The sequence below is a fragment of the Scyliorhinus torazame genome, chromosome 7 (genome assembly GCF_047496885.1).
Source record: "Scyliorhinus torazame isolate Kashiwa2021f chromosome 7, sScyTor2.1, whole genome shotgun sequence".
NCBI lineage: Eukaryota > Metazoa > Chordata > Chondrichthyes > Carcharhiniformes > Scyliorhinidae > Scyliorhinus > Scyliorhinus torazame.
In genome coordinates, this window is record NC_092713.1 from 295,537,260 (window position 1) to 295,562,003 (window position 24,744).

The window sequence follows — 24,744 nt, forward strand, 5'->3', positions numbered from 1 at the left end:
CAGTTTCACTCTCTCTGGCACAAAGCCATGTTTGCAAATCTCACTCAGATTCTCATACCGCAGGTTGTGGAAAATCGGCTGGAAGCTGGTGCCCGAAATGGAAAGGGTTTCATTCCCCTTTATAATTTATATAATAAAAAAGGACACTATTCGTATGTAATTTTTTTATTTACCCCCCAACCGCTGCCACACACTCCGCCGCTTGCGGCCCTTTTCTCTTCTGGGCCCATTGTTGTTTCTCTGGGTCTCTCCTTTGTGCCTGTCAGCGGTGGCCATGGTAACCTGACGCGCCCAGTTGCCGCGTTGCCGCTCTCTGTCGTTCCGATTGGCGGCGGCGTGACAGAGCTCCGCGGATCGATTGGCCAGTGTGGCTGTCCATCAGGCTCGGGGTGGGAGAGAGGGCGGGGCCGGCCGGAGTGGACAGCGAGCCCGCATCGAGCCCAGTTGGAAGCGCTGACGGTTGGGCTCGAGCCGGTTTTGTTTTGCCCGGGGAGCCGGCGGCGGGGGCGGCTCACGGCCGGAATCAAATCTGAATGCGCTCGAGACCCGCGGCTTCGGGAAGCGTCTTCAAGATGCCGGTCAGTGAACGGAGCGCGGCCGTCGGCTACAGACGGCACGGGGAGATGGGGAAGCGGCTTCGCCAGCCTTTTAGTAAACGGCCGAGTTCGGGTCTGGTCTGGGAATCCACTCGCCCCCCTCCCCCGGGAGGAGGAGGGCGGGTGGGGAGAGAAGGTCTGCGGCTCCGCAGTCCCAATGCGGAGTTAGGCCTCGGTCTGGAGCAAAGCTGGACAATGGGGGGTGGGGGACAACCCGGCCGGGTATCAGTCAGACTGCCGTGCCTGGAGAAATGCCCCCCCCCCACTCTCGTATTAAGCCAGATCCCCACCCTTTGGGGGGGGGGCTGCGGGGAATGAATGGCAGCCGTGAATTTCTCCAACCTCCCCCCCCCCCCCCCCCCCATTCATTTATCTTTGGGGGGGGGCAGCGTTGGGCGATCGGTGGGAGCAATCCTGCCTATATCCCGGGGGTATTGCTGCGTTGGTTGTTCAGTCGGGATGTTGCGGATCTCGGCCTGTATGTAGCCCCCGTCACTCTGAGACGCAGAGGGAAGGAGAGGCTGCGAGCCAAGCCCAAAGCTGTCAACAATGTCGGGATGGGCCTGAAAAGCGGATGACGCGCCCGTGAACTGCACCTGCAGCTTGATGGATGAGGAGAATTGATCTCCTTGTCGGAGCAGGGATGTCTGTTTCAGATTCCAGCATCCGCAGTAATTTGCTTTTATATAGGGATGTCTGTTTGCCCACGTGAAGGTGTACCATTCTAAGATTGATGTATGCAAGCACATCTTGATGGATGCTTTTGCACATAATGACAGAAAACAAGTTTGGGGGGGGGGGGGGGAGAGTCTCCCCCCAATCCCTGTATGCAATTAATGCGAGTGGTGCTTTGGTCACCAGCATTCGTATTTTAACATTTCTGTTCAATTTTCGTTACTAAGCTAGCAGGACTAGCTAGGATGGAGGATTTATGAAGGGTAGGGATAGGTGCATAACCAATCCAATTGGGTTGACAAGTAGTAAATTACTACTGATAAATGTACGTACTCTATGAAGAACAAATGGTAATGGGTGGAATTGGTGCAAGGAGATTTTACCCCTGAGAGAAAGGTCTACAATTACTCCAATTTGTTGACAGCATGGAGAAACTAAAAAGGAAACTGGATCATGGAATAAGCTATTTTAGGTCTTTGTCTCTAAATTTGATTCTTCTAATCCAATCCTGCTAGCCTTCTATCTTCTGCCTTCTGTAAAGTTGAAGTCATATAAAAATCCAGTTCCTTTCACTCGTCACTCCTGAGCTCATGACCCATTTTAACAATGTCCCGATTTTCAATTTCTCATCTTTGTTTTCAATTCCCTCCATATCTTCAGTAGCCAAGGTCCTCATCTCTGAAGTGTGTTCCTTTAAACCTAGCCGATCTGTCTTAATATTTCCTTATGTTGCTCAATACCATTTTATTTGGTAACACTCCTGTGAACCGCCTTGGTATTTAAACTGTAAAAACATTCCATATGTACACGAGTTGTTCTGAGGCTTTGTAATATACTGGTCCAAGACTATACCTGAACTGTTGACTACGGTTTTGGTAATCATGCTTTGGTAATTGCACATGCAGTGTAAAGGGTGCAGAAAAGAGTAATTAAAATTATCTGGAACCGTGCTAGCCTGCTAGTTTGCTTGTCACAATACATCATAATTTAGTGTAATTTTGCATGGAGCTTTTGAATAATGGCTTTTAATTTGCAACAAGGATCAGAAGTTCTTATTGTTGTGTTAGGTTTGTTAGTTAATCCATACTGTGTTTTTTTTTTTAGTTGGCACTCTTGCATACTTGAAACAATGTGAAAAAAATTCAATTTGTTTAAAATTTACAAGAAAAGCATTAATCCTAGATTTCAGGAGTGTTTTTTCGCCACTCGTGCAATTTCTCTCCCTTGTAAATCTGAGATTACTATCTTTTTCTTATACTAATTCCTGCAAGGTAAAGATAATTCAAAATGTCTTTCTCAACAAAGAACCATCTTTTGACCGACTTCTTTCCTCACCATTTGGACTTCCAACAGCAAGTGCAAGGCATAAGGGACTTTTTATTTGTTTACACGATTGAAAGTATCCATCGGTTCCTCAGACCTTTCCTTCTGCATCTGACATCGTATTTATATAGCTTTTCACCCCGTCCATTTATCCAGTCCTCACTATGCGTCAAGTCCTTCCCACTCCACCTCTGACCACATTATCACGTTTCCTTGCACCATTGTTAACTATTGGCTCGCTTGATACTAACTTGGTAGATGAGAAAAGACTACGGCACACCTAGTTTGCCATTTATTATCCTGATAGTCACATGATCCAATGAGCAATTTCTATCAATTTGTCTACAATAACCCATACTTTTTGTTTCCCTTCTTCCTCCGTCCTCTTTAACTATTTTCCATACCTATTGCCCTTTTGTCTTTTAAGATCACTGAATACAATAGCCTCTCTTTCCTTACTCCTATTTCTTAAAATTCCTTTAGGTGTTTTCTGCTGTGCCCATAGCACTGAGTGCCTTGGTCAAAGCCAGGGTGGCCACTGTGGAGGCCACTAATACCGGACCCCACTAATCCAGACAACACTGCAACACATGATGATGATTAATCATGTATGCATATGTCATTGTATGCAGACATGACATCATGTATGGCGATCAATTATACTTTGGGATGGAAAAGGTCCACATGCAAGTAAATGAGTAATGATGGGACGACTTAGAAAGAGGGGGATGGTGCAGAGAAAAAATTAAAACCAAATTAAATTTTTTTCTCCCAGTCAGTTTGAGGCTGCTGCAGGTGGGGAAAGGAATGAACACAGGTCCTTCTGATGCTTCACCATTGTAAGTGCACTAAGCCGCAAAATACTGGACATAAAAACGTGGATTGGTTACCGCACCGAATGAGGCCATTCAGCCCATCATGTCATAGTCCATGCTGGCTCTCTGTGACCATGAAGCCATTCGGTACTTGCTACACACTGGCAAGACAGTTAACTGGCCATCCTGGCCACAGCCACCACTGACACAGCTTCCTCAGTCTTTTAGTGATGTTCAACGCAGACCAGCATACTATTCATTTCAACCTCTGTGGGGTATCGTTGCTTGGTTTACTTCTATCTCTTTACAGAACTAGTGTGCGAACTAGAACCATTTAACCATACATTGGCAAAATGGAAGCCAACTATTTGGCTGTCACCAAAATCCCCTCTACCCTTGCTCCAAGCTTTATGATATGCAATGTTTGTGTTCTGTTTGACCCAGGATAAATTTCCAGAACTAGTTAATTCTACAATTGCATCACTCAACTCATCTCCATTGTTAATAAAATCCTCTCGTGTAGCCTCCTGAAAAACCCTACCTAAATAAATAGGCATGATGTGGAGATGCCGGCGTTGGACTGGGGTGAGCACAGTACCAAGTCTTACAACACCAGGTTAAAGTCCAACAGGTTTGTTTCGATGTCACTAGCTTTCGGAGCGCTGCTCCTTCCTCAGGTGAATGAAGAGGTCTGTTCCAGAAACACATATATAGACAAATTCAAAGATGCCAAACAATGCTAGGAATGCGAGCATTAGCAGGTGATTAAATCTGTATCACCTGCTAATGCTCGCATTCCTAGCATTGTTTGGCATCTTTGAATTTGTCTATATATGTGTTTCTGGAACAGACCTCTTCATTCACCTGAGGAAGGAGCAGCGCTCCGAAAGCTAGTGACATCGAAACAAACCTGTTGGACTTTAACCTGGTGTTGTAAGACTTCGTACTGTAAATAAATAGGGGAAGATGATGGCTTAATATCGGCCCAGGATAATATTGTGGGGAGACGGGTTCAAATCCCACGTTGGCAGCTGGTGGAATTTAAATTCTATTAAAACATCTAGAATATAAGGCTAGCCTCAGTCATAGTGACCGTGAAGCTATCACTAATAGTTGTAAAAATCCATCTGGCCCTAAAGGGAAGGAAATCCACCATCCTTGCCTGGTCTGGCCTACATGTGACTCCAGATCCACAGACATGTTGTTGACTCTTAAATGCCCCCTCAAGGGAAACTAGGGATGGCCAATAAATGCTGGCCCAGCCAGCGATGACCATGTCCCATGAAAGAATTTAAACAAACTAGTAAAGGTTCAGCACTAGTGAAGTACAGTCAAAGCCTAGTGCAAAACTAAGAAATTGGGCAGGTACTAGAATATATAGGACAGGATTGCCATACTTATTAACTAGATCTGGAAAATGACTTGATTCCCAATATTGCATTAATTACTCGATCTGGCCTAACCCTATAAATGTTGGCTAGTAAGTAGGTAGCAGTGCATTGATTGACATTCATCAGGGTAGATTTTTCTGTATTTCCCAAATGTCTCAAAGGTTACTGAATTGGAAATGGCAGTAACTGGGCTGTGCTCTAATATGGCTACCATTTCTACAGAATGGAGTTTCCCTCCGAGAAATGCTTCCGAAGTACTAGCATAATAAATTAATTTTACTGAGTGCCTGTCACTATCGTTTTATGAAATACTTGATTAGGTTTTCAACTTAAAAGGGGCCCTACTCCTTTGAATGATCCAAGTACTTCAGTGTACCTGACTTGTTAGGCTATTATGAATGTAAGCAGTACAATTTAGCTGGTTCCATTTAATCTGGATTAAAAATGTATATCTCTACTATATTGTTCCCACTCCCAATACATAGAATGATCACAATTCTATCAGGTAAATTAAACCCTTATCACCTTTCTGACTCGTCTCTTATACTGGGCAAAATTCTCAGTTTGGGAGACTAAGTGTTGACGCAGGGACTGAATTGCATGCAGTTTGCGTTCCGGTTGGGGGTGCTATTTCTGGAGCAATTCTGGGCATGCTCATGGACCAGAACTCTGTTGGCGTGAATTCTGAGCAATTTTCGTCCCAGCGGCATTCTAATCACTGGGGCCGGAGTTAGAATCAAAGAGCATGGCAGCTGGAGCTATTTGTAAGTGCTCCACTTACCACACACTCCATTCATGCAGCCACCGAGATGGCTCCAAGAAGACCTCCCGACACAGATGGGGTATGGGATGTGCAGGGGGGCAGCCTGGATGGGCTCCCAGATGACCAATGGTCTGCTGAGCATTTAAAGGACACAGGCAGCACTCCGTAGTGTGAGTAGCCAGAAGTCTGTAAGTAGCACCAATGGGGTGCCTTGTAAAGACAGGCTACAGCAATGGCAGAGTGAGCCAGGCCATCCCGAACCCGAGGAGGACACCCCAAGTCCATAGACATGGCACCAAATCACCCCCCCCCCCCCCCCCCCCCCCCCCCCCCCCACCGAGCCTCCCGCTCAGCCCCCACTGCCATGGAACCCAGCCCATGTTTGTAAATACTTGTAGTAATTCACACCAGCAAGACGTCCATTTAAGAGGAGAGGTACATTGTGGAAGTGTAGAGCATACCATGTTCAATCCTCTAATCACATTTAAATGCAAGCAAATGCTGGTTTTGCATGCTGCCGCAGGGTGCAAACCTCATTATCACCACCAGCGAGGACCAGAGCATGGTGCCTAACTTGGCAGTGGATGCGGACTTCAATTTTGGCCGGATGCCTGATTCTCTGCCCAACCGCGCGATTCACATTTGTGGCGACGTGTGGCAGAGAATTTTGTCTGCTGTGTTCCAATTCCTCCATATTGTCATGCACTGAAAACTGGATTATGCTTGAACCTACAGAATACTTAATGACTGTTCATTCAATTCATTTCAACAATTCAGTATGCAAACAAGTTTTATTCCACTTCAACTACACTAACTGTAAGTAGCTAACCATTAGAACAGGTCGTCTTGTGTTAATCTTTATCCCAATACTAAAATAGCATTTTCCAGTTTATTTAATTATTTTTAAAGCCTGTATCATATTCCTTCTTAACCTTTATCTGCACCATAGAAAATAAACTAAGCTCTGTCAGCTGGTCCTTAAAATACTTGGATGTGAGCCCAGGCATCTACTGTTTACTGCTCTTTACTCTTGATAAAACATCCATATTCTTCACTGATTTAAAAAAAATAAAAGTATTCTTTCATGGGATAGGGGTGTCAGTGGCTAAGCAAGCATTTATTACAGAAGGAGGCCAATTGACTATCGTGTTTTCACCAGCTCTGCAACTCTTCTGGTGCCATTCCTCCATCTTCTCTCCATAACCCTGCACATTCTTTGTTTCTTTTCAGATAATGGTCCAGTTGTCCATTGAATTCAGTTGAGCCTGTCTCCTCTATACTCTCAGACCAATTATTGCCCATCCCTAATTGCCCTTGAGACCATGTACCTGAACTGCTGCAGTCCATGTGATGTAGGTATATCACAGGCTGTGAGGAAGGAAGTTCCAGGTTTTGACCCAGTGACAGTGAAGGAACAGCTCTATAGTTGCAGATGGTGGTTTTCCCATGCATCTTCTGCCCTTGCCCTCCTAGATGGCAGAGATTGTAGGTTTAGAAGGTGTTGCTGAAAACCTTGGTGAGTTGCTGCAGTGCATCCTGCAGATGGTACACGCTGCTGCCACTGTTTTGGTGGCAGAGAGATTGTATGTTTAAAGTGGTGGATGGGGTGCAGGTCAAACAGATTGCAATGTTCTGGATGGTGTTCAGTTTTTCGATTTGTTGGAACTGCACTCATCCATCCATCACACTCCAGATTCAGTATGTATGTTTTGTAGATGGTGGCCAGGCTTTGGGGAATCAGGAGGTGAGTTACTCACAGAATTCCCAGTCTCTGACCTGCTCTTATAGCTACAGTATTTCTTTGGCTGGTCCAGTTCACTTTCTGTTCAGTGGTAAACTCTAGGATGTTGATAATGGGAGAGTCTTTGTGTGGCATGGAAGGTACTTGCCACTTAACAGCCCAAACCTTAATGTTGTCCAAGTGTTGTTGTTTATTGACAGTGAAAGTGAGTACTGACAGTGAAAACCAAAGCCAGCTATTGATTAAGTTAAAACCTAGAATTCCTACTTTTTACTAAATTTAGTGAAGCATTGATGTAAATACATAATGGAATTTTATTGTTCTCTGTTCACATTAGCAATTCTTTTATTCATATTAGCAAAAACAGCAATTTCAACCCTTATTAAAGAGTGTTTACAATGCAGGATTAATGTCCATGTAAAACAATTTCAACTTGGCATCAGTGCACACCCTGTGGTATAACTGCAGTTATATCTGATTTGATTCTAAACAAAGTCGCATGTGAATCCAATAGATGATAAACTTAGTTTACAAAGTCCTTTGCAGGTTGAGTCATAATTTTTGGTTGTGAATACTTCATTATTGAGTATATTAAAGAGCCTGATGGACAGATATTTGAGCTCGGGGCAAATTAAGATATGGGGAGCAGTTGGGAAAGTGGAGTTATGGCAGAAGATCAGCCATGATCATACTGAATGGTGGAGGAGGCTCCTATTTCTTATGCTCTTTGGCTATAAATAGTATATTCAAGTTTGAGTGTTTGTCTCATCCTTAACAATTTCAAAGAGCCTCTTTGTTGTAAGCTTGCTATATATCTGCTGTAAGATCTTTCCTATTGTTGTGCATTGGCATGGTGCCTTTCAAATTCACTGAGTGTCCAAAGTGCTTTACAGCCGTAAATTTAATTTTGAGGTGTTCTTGTTTTGTTTAATGTACAAATAAATCTGCTTGCATTTGTTTTGTGCTGACTATGACCTCAGAATTTGCAGCCAGTAAATACTTTTGAGATACAGTGACTGTTGTGATGTAGGAAATACAACAACCAATTTGCATGCAGCAAGCTTCCAAAAGTTGCAGAGTGATAATGATGGAATAATGTGTTTTTGTGATGTTGATAGGTGCATGGAAAAAGAACAAAAGATGACACAAGGAAAAGCTTTTTTACTGAACAAGTGGGTAGGACCTGGAATGCACTGCCTGAGGTGTGATAGAGGCAGATTCAATTATGGCTTTTGAAAGGGAATTTGGTAATTCTCTGAAGCTAGAAAATTGGCAGGGCTTTGAGGGCTGACACTGATACACAAACACAATGTGCTGAAGGGTCTCCTTCTGCACTGGAACCATTCTATGATTGAGGGATACATGTTGGCCAGGACACTGGGGTTAGCTTCCATGCTGATTTTCAAAATAGTGCTGTGGGATCTTTTGCATTCATCTGAAAGGGCAGATGGCAACTCGGTAAAACATCTTATCGAAAAGGTAGTCCATTTGATAGTCCAGCAATCCCTTCGTACTGCACTGGAATGTTGACCTTGAATTTTGTGTTCTTGGAGTGTGACTTGAACCCACAAATATCAGGCTCCGAGGCAAGACTGCTATCAACTGAGCTGCAACTAACATGATAATCAATTGGCAGCAGCTGATTTGTCCATCAGTTAATAGTAATGAGATAAATATCCTGGTTTTTTTGAGGTGTTGATTGGGGAATATATTTCGCCAGGATGTTGGGCAAATTCATCTATTCTTCTTTGGGATGTTTTATATCTATCTAAATTTTGTTTTAATCTTTCACAGGACATAAGTGAAACTGGCTAGGCCAGCATTTTTATTGTCCATTCCTAATTACCCTTGCGAAGGTGATGGTGAGTTGCCACCTTGGACCCCTGCAGTCTATGTGACGCAGGTGCACACAGTGCTGCTTGGGAGGGAGTTCCAGAATTTTGACCCAGCGACACTGAAGGGACAGCGATATAGTTCAAATCAGGATGGTGCCTAACTCGGAGGGAAACTTGGCAGTGGTGGTATTCCCATGCATCTGCTGTCCTTGACCTTTTAGGTGATAGAGGTTCCAGGTTTGGAAATGTTGTTGAAGGACATGAGGTGCATCATGTACACTGCTCCTACTGTGTGTTGGTGGGAGAGGGAGTGGAGTTGGACATGGTGGATGGGGTGCTAATCAAGCGGGCTGCTGTTGATGGAGATGCACTCACCCAGGCAAGTGGCAAGTTTTCCATCATGCTCCTGACTTGTGCCTTCTAGATCATGGGAATCAGAAGGTAAGTTGCTCACCACAGAGTTCCCATCCTCTGACCTGCTGTTGAAGTCGCAGTATTTATATGGTTGTTCCAGTTTGTTTCTGGTTAATGGTAACCCCCAAGGCATTAATTGTAGGGGATACAGCAATGGCGATGCCATTGAATGTTATGGGGAGATGGTTGGATTCTCATGTTGAAGATGGTCATTGGCATTTATGTAGCGTGAGTGTTACTTGCCAATTATCAGCCCAAGCTTGAATATCGTCTGGGCCTTACTGTATATTGTCTCGGACTGCTCCAGTATCTGAGGATTCGCAAATGATGCCGAACATTGTGCTATCATCAGAAAACATCTCCAGTTCTGACTTTATCCATGGAGAACCTTGGAGGGAAGATCATTGGTGAAGCAGCTGAAGATAATTGGGCCAGAACACTACCCTAAGGGGCTCTTGAAATGAAGTCTTCGTACTAAGGTGATTGATCTCCAACAACCACAACCATCTACCTTCGTGTTAGGTATGACTTCAACCAGTGGGGAGTTTTTGCGAGATTCCCATTGACCCCAGGTTTGCTCTGGTTCCTTGATACCAAACTTGGTTAAATGCAACTTTGATGGCAATGGTAGTTACTGTCACCTCACCTCTGGTTAAGCTCTTTTGTCCATTTTTGCACTAAGCCATTTGTGAGGTCAGGAGCTGAGTGGTGCCACAGTGGTTAGCACTGCTGCCTCAACGCCAGGGACCCGGGTTCGTTTCGACCTTGGGTGACTGTGGGTTTCCTCCGGGTCCTCTGGTTTCTTCACACAGTCCAAAGATGTGCCGATTAGGTGGATTGGCCATGCTAAAATTGCCCCTTGGTGTCCAAAGATGTGCAGGTTGTGGATGGAGTGGGCATGGGTAAGGTGCTCTTTCAGAGGGTCCGTACAGACTCAATAGGCTGAATGGCCTCCTTCTGCACTATAGTATTTCTATGGTTTTATGGTCCTGGTGGAACCCACACTGAGCATCAATGCACAGGCTGCTTGAGAAGTGCTGCTTGATAGTACTGTTGATGACCTCTTCCATCACATATTTACAAAGATACATAGAAGATAGGAGCAGGAGGAGGCCTTTTGGCCCTTTGAGCCTGCTCCGCCATTCATCACGATCATGGCTGATCATCCAACTCAATAGCCTAATCCTGCTTTCTTCCCATAGCCTTTGATTCCATTCTCCCCAAGTGCTATATCCAGCCGCCTCTTGAATATATTCAAAGTTTTAGCATCAACTACTTCCTGTGGTAATGAATTCCACAGGCTCACCACTCTGTGTGAAAACGTGTCTCCTTATGTCTGTCTGAAATGGTTTACCCTGAATCCTCAGGCTGTGACCCCTGGTTCTGGACACACCTAGCATTGGTAACATCATCCCTGCATCTACCCTGTTTAGTCCTGTTAGAATTTTATAAGTCTCTAGGAGATCCGCCCTCATTCTTCTGAACTCCAGCGAGAACAATCCCAACCTAGTCAATCTCTCTTGGTATGACAGTCCCACCATCCCTGGAATCAGTCTGGTAAACCTTTGCTGCTCTACCTCGAGAGCAAGAACATCCTTTCTCTGAGAAGGAGACCAAAACTGCACACACTATTCTAGGTGTGGCCTCACCAAGGCACTGTACAATTACAGCAACACATCCCTGCTTCTATACTCGAAACCTCTTGCAGTGAAGGCCAACATACCATGAGCCTTCTTTACCGCCTGCTGGACCTGCATGCTTACCTTCAGCGAATGGTGCACAAGGACACCCAGGTCCCGCTGCACACTCCCTTCTCCCAATTTGCAACCATTCAGGTAGTAATCTGCCTTCCTGTTTTTGCTTCCAAAATGAATAACCTCACACTTATCCAAATTATACTGCATCTGCCATTGGTTCGCCCACTAGTGCAACCTGTCCAGATCTTGCTGTAGGATCCCTGCATCCTCGTCACAATTCACTCTCCCACCTAATTTGGTATCATCTGCAAACTTTGAGATGTTACATTTTGTTCCCTCATCCAAATCATTAATATATATTGTGAATAGCTGGGGACCCAGCACCGATCCCTGTGGTACCCCACTGATTACTGCCTGCCAATTTGAAAAGGACCCATTAATCCCTACTCTTTGTTTCCTCTCTGCCAACCAGTTTTCCATCCACCTCAATACATTTCCCCCAATCCCATTCGCTTTAATTTTGCACAATAATCTTTTATGCGGGACTTTGTCAAACGCCTTCTGAAAGTCCAAATATACCACATCGACTGGCTCCTCCTTGTCAAAGAATTCCAACTGATTTGTCAAGTGTAATTTTCCCTTCATAAATCCATGCTGACTCTGACTGATCCTGCCACTGAACATAGAACACAGAACATACAGTGCAGAAGGAGGCCATTTGGCCCATCGAGCCCTCAATTCCACCCTATCCCCATAACCCAATAACCCCTCCTAACTGCTAAGGGCAATGTATCTTGGCCAATCCACCTAACCTGCACGTCTTTGGACTGTGTCAGGACCCATAGCCTTTTCAGTATCCAGTGTCTTCAGCCGTTTCTTTATCACATGGATTGAATCAGATTGGCTGATGCTGAGGATCTCTGGAGTCCACTTGGCACTTCTGGCTGAAGATTATTGCAAATGTTTCAGCCTTGTCTTTTGCACTGGATGTACTGGACCCCCCTATCATTGAGGATGGGGATATTTGTGGAGCCTCCTGCCTCCAGTTTGTTAAATAGCCCACCGCCATTTACAACCAGATGTGGCAGGACTGCAGAATTTAGACCCGAGTCATTGGTTGTCAGATCTAATCAAAATAGATAAATTTGGCCTTAGTTTGTGTTCTCATCAAAGAGACTGCACTCATTTTAGATTAATATATATTAGTATAGATTTATTTATACGAAGCATAGCCCTCTAGGCATGAGAATACTGTGTCAGTAGTTCAATGTAAGCCTAATCCCAAGTGCCTCCTATGAGGCTGCCTTTGATCTGATTTTGTCTCCAGACAGCAGCTAGAATTGTGGCAAAATCCCTTTGGGTATAAAGTTTCATTTATATTTACCACTCCATTGTGATGCAGATGTTTTGGGAGGTGATGATTGTGGAAAGTTTGAACATGATTTATATATCTATATTTGCCTTTGTATCCAGATCTGTCCAGATACCAGTGAGGAAAAGTGCAAGCAAGTTATAGATTTCAGAATTATTAAGTGTGCAACACTGACCTGAAAGTGTCCATAATGAACTAACATTCGATCTTCCATTCATTTGCCTGACCAGAATGCCTTTTAAAAAAAAAAATATATATATATATATATATATTTATTCCAACTTTTCAACCCCCCCCCCCCAAACAAGAAGAAAGAAACAAATAGGGAAAACTCCCCACCTTCACCCAAACGCCACCCCAAAATAACCCCCCCCTCCCTCCTCTCTCTCATCGATGAACAGGTCCCCAATTCTTCTAATCCCTGCCCGATGCCAGCTCCGAAACCCCCCCATCCATCCTTCCTGGGACGAACCGATGGTTCTCCCGAATTGGGGACCAAACCGAGGCTCCCACCTCGCCCCTGTGTCACCTCCACTGCCCCCAGATCTTCAGCGTCGCCGCCACCACCGGACTCGTGGTGTACCTTGTTGGCGAGAGCGGCAGCGGTGCCGTCACCAGCGCCCTCAGGCTCGTGCCCACACAGGACGCCATCTCTAGCCTCTTCCACGCCGCCCCCTCTCCCTCCATTACCCACTTACGGATCATCGCCACATTGGCTGCCCAATAATAGCCACAAATTCGGCAGCGCCAGCCCCCTGTCCCTGCTACACTCCAGAAACACTCTCATCACCCTCGGGATCTTATTCGCCCACACAAATCCCATGATGCTCCTGCTTACCCGTTTGAAAAAGACCTTGGGGATCAAAATGGGAAGGCACTGGAACACAAAGAGAAACCTTGGGAGGACCGTCATTTTGACCGACTGCACCACACCCGCTAGTGAGAGTGGCAGCATATCCCATCTTTTAAAAACCTCCTTCATCTGCTCCACCAACCATGTCAAATTGAGCTTGTGCAGGGCCCCCCAACTCCTAGCTGCTTGGATCCCTAGATACCGAAAGGTCCTTTCCGCCCTCTTCAGCGGTAGCTCGTTTATCCCTCTTCCCTGGTCACCTGAATGCACCACAAAGAGCTCACTCTTCCCTACATTGAGTTTATACCCCGAAAAGTCCCCAAACTCCCTAAGGATCCAGCGGCTCAATTGCCAGTGCAAGCAACAAGGGGGATAAGGGGCACCCTTGCCTCATCCCCCGGTACAGCCTAAAGTACTCCGACCTCCGTCGGTTCGTAGCCACACTCGCCACCGGGCCTCTATATAGCAGCCTGACCCAACTGATGAACCCCTCCCTGAACCCAAACCTCCACAACACTTCCCAAAGATACTCCCACTCCACCCGATCAAAGGCCTTCTCCGCGTCCATAGCTGCCACTATCTCCGCTTCCCCCTCCACCGAGGGCATCATAATCACATTGAGGAGCCTCCGCACATTTGTATTTTGCTGCCTACCCTTCACAAATCCCGTCTGGTCCTCATGAATCCCCCCCGGGACACAGTCCTCAATTCTCGTAGCCAGCACCTTCACCAGCAACTTAGCGTCAACATTGAGGAGCGAGATCAGTCGATACGACCCACATTGCAATGGATCCTTGTCCCGCTTCAAGATCAAAGAAATCGGCGCCCTGGACATTGTCGGGAGTAAGGTGCCCCCCCTTCCTCGCCTTGTTAAAAGTCCTCACTAGCAACGGGCCCAGCAGGTCCACGTATTTCCTGTAAAATTCGACCGGGAACCCATTCGGCCCCGGGGCCTTCCCCGCCTGCATGTTCCCCAATCCTTTAACCAGCTCCTCCAGCCCAATCGGCGCCCCCAAACCAGCAACAACCTCCTCCTCCACCCTCAGGAACCTCAGCTGATCCAGGAATCGTCGCCCCTCCACCCTGCCCCTCCAACACCGACGCCCGCACTCTCCCACAGCCTCCACATCAAATCCATTCACCCATCCCCACCCAGCACCAAAACAAAAAGAACATTCCTCAAATGCAGTAAACACAGTAAACATCCCCCCACGACAAACCCTCAGTTTGAGTCCAACTTTTCAGTCTGGATAAAGTTCCATGCCTCATCAGGCCGATCTTGGAACGTGACCCGCAATCGCGCTGGCTGCAGCATCCCGAACTTCACCCCCTTCCGATGGAGCACCGCCTTAGCCCGGTTAAAACCAGCCCTCTTCTTGGCCACCTCCGCACTCCAGTCCTGGTAAATTCGGATCTCCGTATTCTCCCACCTGCTGCTCCGCTCTTTTTTGGTCCATCTCAGGACACACTCTCTGTCCATAAAGCGGTGGAACCTCACCACTAAAGCCCTTGGCGGTTCGTTGGCTTTGGGTCTCCTTGCGAAGACTCGATGAGCCCCATCCAGCTCCAGGGGTCTCGGGAAAGCTCCCGCGGACCAGAATGCCTTACACATGACGATGTATTTTATATAAAAAGATTTGATTTCAGTCTGGTGTAGCACTAAATCATTCATTTTAACGGGAAAACTACAATTGGCTTCTGTACTCCTGGCTGGTTTCACTCACTAGAGTCTCTGATGAATGTCAAGTCAGTTGAGGAAAAGGTAGGATTCAGTCATGATACCTTCAACAATGAATAACCCGTTAATGGTGTTAAATGGTCACTTGGGGTGCACTGCAATTATCCATGCAACTTTAACCTGCGTGAGCCAGTGCCTTCAGAACAGGAGAGAAAATTTAGGGATGGAGAAGAAAAGGTTTCGTTCAAAGTTATTTCACTGAAGTTGACTTAGCAGAAAGGGAAACGTTGCCATAATTTCCTACTTTATTTGTGATCAGCCATTCTTATTTCTAAACCAACAGAGCAATAAATCGGAGAAGATTGACCGTATCGAAGGCAGCGATAATGTGAAGGTTGTGGTACGCTGCCGACCAATGAATGAAAAGGAAAGAAATATGGGACACAGACAAGTGGTGAATGTGGATGAGATACGAGGAACAATCACTGTCTACAAGACAGATGCTGCCAATGAGCCACCAAAAACATTCACTTTCGATACGGTCTTCAGTCCAGAGAGCAAACAAGTAGATGTGTACAATCTTACTGCAAGACCTATTGTTGATTCGGTTCTGGAAGGATACAATGGTAACTCTTAGACTTATAACTGATTTCAATTATTTAATTTTAGTATGAAGTTCCCATCGTTGTTTGCGTTCGGATTTCAAAACTAGGAGGTCATGTAAACCACTATATCCAGTTTGTGCAAATCCACTAATGTATACAAGGAAAATTATTTCACTGATTAATCTAGCTCAATATAAAATATTTATTTTCCTCACCAATCTGTTAGTCAAAGAAAATCGTACAAATATCACATGCCTTTATTCATTCTCTCCATTGGAAACCTGCTTGGATCCAGCGCATTCCAAATAAGCATACAATAAGTGCATCCCTCAGCTTATTGCTTCCAATGTAGGGTGGAGTGGGGGTGGATCATTGTTTCTAATTGGAGGGTGGTTGATGAGTGTATTGCGAGAGCTGAGCTGTTGCATTAAGTTAGTGGAGGAGGGAATTTCCCCAATTGAATCCAAGGAGGACGGACTGCCTGGAAAAATATATAATATTTATTTTTGGGAGTTATTCGGGAGGTGCAACAGAAATTCATCCCAAAGAGGAGGAAACATGCTAAGAGGAGGACAAGGCATCCATGGTTGACGAGGGAAATCGTAGAATTTATATTGCAGAAGGAGGCCATTCGGCCCATCGAGTCTGCACCAGCTCTTGGAAAGAGCACCCTACCCAAGGTCCACACCTCCACCCTATCCCCATAACCCAGTAGCCCCACCCAACCCTAAGAGCAATTTTGGACACTTAGGGCAATTTATCATGGTCAATCCACCTAACCTGCACATCTTTGGACTGTGGGAGGAAACCGGAGCACCCGGAGGAAACCCACTCACACATGGGGAGGATGTGCAGACTCCACACAGGCAGTGACCCAAGCCGGAATCGAACCTGGGACCCTGGAGCTGTGAAGCAATTGTGCTATCCACAATGCTACCGTGCTGCCCTGGACATGTCCAGGACAGCATAAAAGCAAAAGAAAAAGCATACAAAGTGGTGAGGATTAGTGGGAAGCCAGAGGATTGTGAAACCTTTTAAAAGCGAGCAGAGGGCAACTAAAAAAGCAATAAGGGGAGACGAGATGAAATATGAGTGCAAGCTAGCTAGTGATACAAAACAAGATAGGAAGAGTTTTTAAAAATATATAAAAGGTAAGAGAGAGGCAAAAATAGACATTGGACCACTGGAAAATTAGGCTGGAGAAGTAATAGTGGGAAACAAAGAAATGGCAGAGGAACTGAGTAGTTACTTTGCATCATTCTTCACAGTGGAAGACATCAGTGGATGCCAGAGCTCCAGGAGAATCAGGGGGTAGAGGTGAGTGCCGTGGCCATTGCTAAAGAGAAGGCTCTGGAGAAAGTGAAAGGTCTGAAGGTGGATAAATCAGCTGGACCGGATGGACTACACCCCAGGGTTCTAAAAGAGAAAGCTGAGGAGATCATGGAGGCATTGGTGGTGATCTTTCAGGAATCACTGGAGGCAGGAAGTGTCCCAGAGGACTGGAAAGTGGCTAATGTAACACTGTTTAAGAAGAGAGGGAGGCAGAAGACGGGAAATTATAGGCTGTTTAGCCTGACTTCAGTCATTGGTAAGATTTTAGAGTATTATTAAAGATGAGATCGCAGAGTACTTGGAAGAGCATGATAAAATAGGACTGAGTCAGCATGGCTTCATCAAAGGGAGGTCATGTCTGACAAAGGTGTTAGAGTTCTTTGAGGTAACAAGGAAGTTAGACAAAGGAGAACCAGTGGACGTGATTTATTTAGATTCCCAGAAGGCCTTTAACAAGGTGCTGCACGGGAGACTGTTAAATAAGTTAAGAGCCCATGGTGTTAAGGGAAAGATCCTGGCATGGATAGAGAATTGACTGACTGACAGAAGGCAGAGAGTGGGGATAAAGGGGTCTTTTTCAGAATGGCAGCTGGTGACTAGTGGTGTGCTTCAGGGGTCTGTGCTGGGACCACAACTTTTCACAATATACATTAATGATCTGGAAGAAGGAACTGAAGGCACTTTTGCTAAGTTTGCAGATGATACAAAGATCTGTAGAGGAACAGGTAGTATTGAGGAAGCGGGGGGCTGCTAACGATTTGGGCGGTTAGGAGAGTGGGCAATGAAGTGGCAGATGAAATACAATGTGGGAAAATGTGAGGTTATGCACTTTGGAAGGAAGAATGGAGACATAGATTATTTTCTAAATGGGGAAATACTTAGGAAATCAGAAGCACAAAGGGACTTGGGAGTCCCTTGTTCACGTTTCTCTTAAGGTTAACCTGCAAGTTCAGTCGGCAGTTGGGAAGGCAAATGCAATGTTAGCATTCATGTCGAAAGGGCACGAACACAAGACCAGGGATATACTTCTGAGGCTATATAAGGCTCTGGTCAGACCCCATTTGGAGTATTGTGAGCAGGTTAGGGCCCTCTATCTAAGGACCCTTCCTGGATAAGGACCCTTCCTGGACTGGGGAAGGGTCCAGAGGAAGTTCACAAGAATGATCCCCGGAATGACGAGCTTGTCGTATGAGGAATGGTTGAGCACTCTGGGTCTGTACTCGTTGGAGTTTTGAAGGATGAGGGGGGGGGATCTTATTGAAACTTACAGGATACTGTGAGGCCTGGATAGAGTGGACGTGGAGAGGATGTTTCCACTTGTAGGAAAAACTAGAAGCAGCGGACATAATTTCCTTTAAAACAGAGATGAGGAGGAATTTCTTCAGCCGGAGGGTGGTGAATCTGTGGAACTCTATGAAATTAAAAAATGAAAACCACTTATTGTCACAAGTAGGTTTCAAATGAAGTTACTGTGAAAAGCCCCTAGTCGCCACATTCCGGCGCCTGTTCGGGGAGGCTGGTACGGGAATTAAACCGTGCTGCTGGCCTGCCTTGGTCTGCTTTCAAAGCCAGCGATTTAGCCCTGTGCTAAACAGCCCCTTTGCCACAGAAGTCTGTGGAGGCCAAATCATTGAGTGTCTTTAAGACAGAGATAGATATGTTCGTGATTAATAAGGGGATCAGGGGTTATGGGGAGATGGCAGGAGAATGGGGATGAGAAAAATATAAGCCATGATTGAATGGCGGAGCAGACTCGATGGGCCGAGAGGCCTAATTCTGCTCCTATGTCTTATGGTCTTATATACTTTCTGAAGAATAAGGCTTTACTTGGATGTTTTCTGATTTTCATGGATAATTTATTTTAATCGGGTGAATTGTGCATGGCTACAAATGTGCAATTGAAACTTCTGAATCGACCAGAAACAGTGGGCCTGAACCTCCGTGGAGAGGCAGTCAAAGTTGAAATGTCACTCTCCCTGGTTTCCTATTTGGAAATCAAGGCAATTCTTTCTTGCCTAATCTTCCAACTCGGGCCAATGCCTTGAGTGCTGCACAATCTGACGTAAGGAGCCATCCTCCATTTTTTTTTTTACAGTACTGGCTGCAGTAAATCGGGTAAGGTCCACAGCCTAGTCACTTTCAATCCAGAGCGAAGGTAGATTTGTAAAGCAAGTGGCAGATTGGTGGGGGTGTCGGATGGTCAGTAGGGAGGAGAGGGAATGATGGTTGTGGTTGGGATGGCATTATTAGGGGCCTCCCATGGGTGAGGTGTTGGTGAAGATCAGTACTATAGTTACCCTGAAGCTAGAAGTAACTTCTAACTTTCTCCAGGTAACTAATCCTGTAAGAAGGTGAGAACCATCCAAAGTGTGTGATTAAGTTACATTTTATGATGGTTCCAAGTGCAGCAGTTGCCCATCAGAAGTTTGAACTTCATCGTTGATTGCACTGCAATCCTTACCTGAGAACGTCTGGGCAGAAAGAGTTCCCCAAGTGTTTCTTTGGGGGTTTCCTCCCTAAATATGCTGCCCTGGCGCTCAGTCGTTACGGGTCACTATTTTTGTTCTATGTAAAATAGAAAGTGGGTGGAGGTCATAAACAATTTGACCTAAATAATTAATTATTATCTTTTTTGAGTGCTGTGCATTTTCTGCATTTTTTGATGTTTATTTGTATTTTAAATATTTTCATTTTTCCTTTTGTGAGTGACCTTGACTTGACTAAAGCTACGATCATTTTTCACGTTTCAATCAAAATGTCATTAGGTGTTATTCATGGTGGTTATTTCACTGAGAATTGAATCAATTAAACTTAAAGTCATAAGATGTATTTCTGTTTGTGTTAATTCAATGGCTTGCTTTCACAGTTTATTAATAGTAGACCTACTGCTTTTATTAGTAACATTTGCTTTTCTAGTTAATAGGACCTGATTGTTAAATGGATTCACCTGTGATAAAAGATTTGCTGTCACCTTCCCTAAAATTCCCGTAACAATATTTTTTGTCTTCACGGTAATATACACCACCCTTGACAGAAGTAGTTCAAGCATTCATTGTGCTAAATGGTTGCTTTTTTCATTATTTCTGTAGCCTGTCTGCTGTACGCAATTTTGCCTTTGCAAGAAATCTCTGTCAATGCTGCTAGACGTAGGCTGAGATGCTTTTGGATACGGTTTCGAGTACCATCGGCTTCATTTGTAACACGACTTCGGATAGCTGCTCTTGCATGGATATCCATAGTCAATACATTTTTGGTGATCCTTAGTTTAAGTCCTTTCAAAATACCGTGACTTTTGTTAAACGTACTATGGAGCATTGTACAAATCTTCACGAATTAGCATTTACAAGAGAAGCTGAATACAGTTCCTTGACCTGCTTGGAAACTATTGCTAGGGTTACTGAATGTGAGGACGATTTTCTCCTGGGGTTCTAGTATACCAGAAATTAAAGACCTTTCCTCCATAATCAGCAGCGAAAGAGTGGAGACAATTCACTCTGTTATCATGAATTTAAGTTCATATTCCAGGAATAAAGTAAAAGAAAGATTTGCATTTCTGCTGCACATTTTATGACCTTGGAGCAGGATGTCTCAAAACGCTTTACAGCCAATGAAACGTTCAGCAGCCAATTTGCACACAGCTAGCTTCTACAAACCACAATATGCTTATAACCAGATTTTAAATAAAATGATGTGGATTGAGAGATAAGTATTGGCTAGTACAGTGGGAATAAGTCTCTTTTTTAAAATAGTGCCGTGCGATTTCTTTTTGTTCACATGAGAGAGCGGATAGGCCCTCAGTGTAACATTTCATTTGAAAGGCAGAATTTCTTGACAGTGAAGCAGTTCTTCAATACTGAACTAGAGTGAGGTCTCCTATAGAGCCCCAATATAGAATAAGCCTTTGTTGTAGATACATGATAAATATGTATGTGAAATTGACAAGAACCAAAGGGTCAAATGTGGATGGCAGTTATTCTGTTAATGTGCAGTAACCAGGCTCAGCCTCCACCATCTGTAAACTTCAGCCAAAACTGTGTTGCCTACCAGGTCCTACTCATCCATCAGCCATGCTCTTAGTGAACTACATTAGCTCCTAGTTCCCCAATGCCTCAATTTTAAACAGAAAGTACTGTAACTACTCAGTTTGGTACCATCTGTGGAGAGACACCAAGTTAAAATGCTGATTTTAGTGACCACTGACGAGTCCGAGATGAGTGGATAACCGAACTTAGTTTTATTATGAAGGTATAGTATGGACACTACTCTCCAGAAAACTGCCAAAAACTCCGCACACGTGTCTTGTGCCGTCGGGAAGTCGGCCTATCGGGAGCGGAGCATCGGGGAAAGGCCTTCAGGTGACTTCTTGAGGCCGACTCAACAGCATGTGTCGAACTCCATGATTATGCCATTTTGGAGGGGACGGAGCATCTGAAAACAGGCGGCGCCCCTGATTTTGGTGTCAAAAGGGTTTCTCTGCCCGATCGCTGATTACGATATCAGCGTCGGGCAATGGAGAATCCCACCCATAGATCCTCGGAAAGGACCGACAAAATCGGTGTGGAGCCATACCCAGGGCCGCCCTGGACTCTCCCAAGCGTGGTGAGGCGGGCGGAAGATTCTGTTGTTCTTGACCAGCCCTGCATTGTTTCAGCCATTGTTTTCTATCTCTGCGTTCAGGCTCGGCCACCAAACATAGCTGCGAGCGAGCATCTTCATTCTTGACACACCTGGGTGTCCGTTATGCAAGTCCCTCAAGATGGAGTCCTGGCCCTTGCTTCGCATGACAACGTGTTCCCCATAGTAAGATGCTGGCTTCAACACTATTGAATATTTTGATCAAAAAGGCCCGTGGTTCCTCTGGTAATCTGCGATGCTGGCATCCATACAGGACTATGTGGCAGGCTTTGGACAATTTGGAACCATCTGCATCCCCCGTATCTGGGACGCTGTAACTGGCAATGTGTTCATAACGTTTAGCATTGCTACTACTTCATCGGACCAAGATAGGAGACTCTGGGCGCGTCGGCAAAGCCAACCTGCTTAAAACATCTGAGATTTTTGGTACCTGGTCGATTATCAAACAAGTATTTGTATGCTGTTCGTAGAAGGGCCTATCTCTGTATTCTTGCGGAGGCAATGAGCGGGATTATTTTTCCCTCCAGCCCCAATAGCACCTTCTGGTCTGTGATAATCGTGAACCGATGGCCACATACGCCCTGGTGGAACCTTTTTTACGGCAAATAGGACGGCCAACACCACTTTCTCAAAATGCGCATAGTTGCGCTCGCTGTGGCCAAAGTCCTGGAGGCAAATGCGATTGGCTGCTCGCCTCCATCGTCCACGCGATGGGACAAAGCAGCTCTAATGCTGTATGGCGAGGCCTTTTATGACTATGAGCGGTTTGACGGGGTCGTAACTCGTGAGCAAGCCTGATTAGGCCAACTGCTTTTTGACTTCGGTAAACACTTCTTCGTGGTGAGCTGTCCATGCCCACTGCTGATCTTTTTATAGTAAGAGGTGGAGGAGGGCCAACATACATGCGAGACTGGTGATGAACTTTCCATTGTAGTTTACTAACCCTAGGAAGGAACACAGTTCGATCATGTTCTCAGATGTAACAACTTGCTGGATAGCCTTCACGTTTTCCGCGACTGGATGCAAACCATCCCAGTCACATGGTAACCCAGATAAATTATCTCCTTTGTGTGGAACGCATATTTCACCCTTCATAGGCGAACGCCCATCTCCAAGAAGCGGCGGAGAACCTCATCCAAATTGCTCAGGTGCTCTGTTTTGACGTCCCAGTGACCCAAGGTGTTGTCAAGATAAGCCGCCACGTGCGGCAACCCTCGCAGTAATGTTCTCAATGGCCCTCTGGAAAATTGCACAAGCCGTGATATGCCGAAAGGCAGTCTGGTATATTCATAAAGGCCCCCATGGGTATTGATCCTGACATATTTCCATGGTGCGGGGTCCAATTCGAGCTGTAGATATACGTGGCTCATGTCTAATTTCATGAATGAATGACCAACGGCCAGCTTTGTATTTAAATCTTTTGAAGCGAGGCATCAGCCATCTGCCCAACTTAGAAGCCCTATTGAACATCAATTTGTAGTCCCCGCAGAGCTTCATTGTCTTGTCCGGTTTAAGCATAGCGTCGGCGAATCGCACCGGTCTGATGTTACCAAGGTTCTCTAACCGGCTTAATTCAGCGTTGACCTTGTCCACTAGCATATAAGGAAAAGATCTTGCCAGTCCGTCCGGATCCACCTGCAGCTTCGCCATGGCTCCCTTAATCTTCCCTAAACCTGGCTAAAACGAGAGGTCATAATCTTAATAATAATAATAATAATCATTATTGTCGCAAGTAGGCATGCATTAACACTGCAATGAAGTTACTGTGAAAAGCCTCTAGTCGCCACATTCCGGCACCTGTTCGGGTACACCGAGGGAGAATTCAGAATGTCCAATTCACCTAATAGCACATCTTTCGGGATTGTGGGAGGAAACAGGAGCACCCGGAGCAAACCCACGTGGACGCGAGGAGAACGTGTAGACTCCACACAGTGACCCAAGCCAGGAATCGAACCTGGGACCCTGGTGTTGTGAAGCAACATTGCTAATCTTAGAATAAGAGGTAGCAAATTTGAGGAGAAACTACTTCTAAAGGGTTGTGAATTTGTGAAATTCACTACCCCAGGGTGCAGTGGATGCAGGGACAGTGAGTAAATTTAAGGAGGTGTTAGACAGATTTTTAATTGGTAATAGGTTGAAGGGTTATGGAGACTGGGCAGGACAGTGGAGTTGAGGCCAGGATAGGACCTGCCGTGATCACATTGAAGATGTTTAGGCTCGGGAGACTAAATTGGCTATTCCTGCTCCTCGGTCATGTGGTCTGAGAGGAGATGCTCTGGCTGATTTTTGCAATTCAGCTCTTGGTTTGTAAGCATTGTAGATAATAGATGAGGAACATATCAGCCATGGTAGAGTGGCGGAGCAGACTCGATGGATGAATGGCTTAATTCTGCTCTTATATCCAATGAACTTTAAAAAAAATAAATTTAGAGTATCCAATTTATTTTTTCCAATTAAGGGGCATTTTAGCGTGGCCAATCCACCTATCCTGCACATCTTTTGGGTTGTGGGGATGAAACCCATGCAAACCTGGGAAGAATGTGCAAACTACACACGGACCGTGACACCGAGCCGGGATCGAACCTGCGACATCGGCGCTGTGAGGCAACCGTGCTAACTACTTGTGCCACCGTGCTGCCCATCTAAATGAACTTCACTAGCACCGCATAGAGGCCTCCAGTCCCCATCTGGAAAATTTGTTGCCAGTTCAGGTGGAGGCTCTGCATACAGTCGTGGCCTAACAGGCTGGTCCAGTCACCATAATCAGCGGAAGTCTTACCGACTGTTGCCCGTAAATCACTGGGGTCATTGTGGTCACCGAAATGGCGAGTGGCTCACCCGTACAAGTTGCCAACCTCTCCTCAGTGTCTTACAAATTTAACTGTTGAATCCCAGATTTTATGCAAGCGTGAGTCTGCCACGCAATGACCGAAACTGCAGAACCTGTATTGAGTTTCATCTCTAAAGAGTGACCGTAGCCTCAATACAGGTTCTGCTGGCGTCTATAGGGGCAGCAGGG

General features: G+C 45.4%; 1 protein-coding gene across 1 annotated transcript in view; it reads left to right on the forward strand.

Moving 5' to 3' along the window:
• Positions 1 to 405: 405 nt before the first annotated feature.
• Positions 406 to 24,744, forward strand: part of kif3a (kinesin family member 3A) — a 112,219-nt gene continuing 87,880 nt past the window's right edge. The window contains exons 1-2 of the mRNA XM_072512631.1: positions 406 to 578; positions 15,497 to 15,779. Coding sequence (XP_072368732.1) covers positions 534 to 578; positions 15,497 to 15,779 — 328 coding nt within the window. The 5' untranslated portion in view covers positions 406 to 533. The remainder of the gene's footprint in view (positions 579 to 15,496; positions 15,780 to 24,744) is intronic.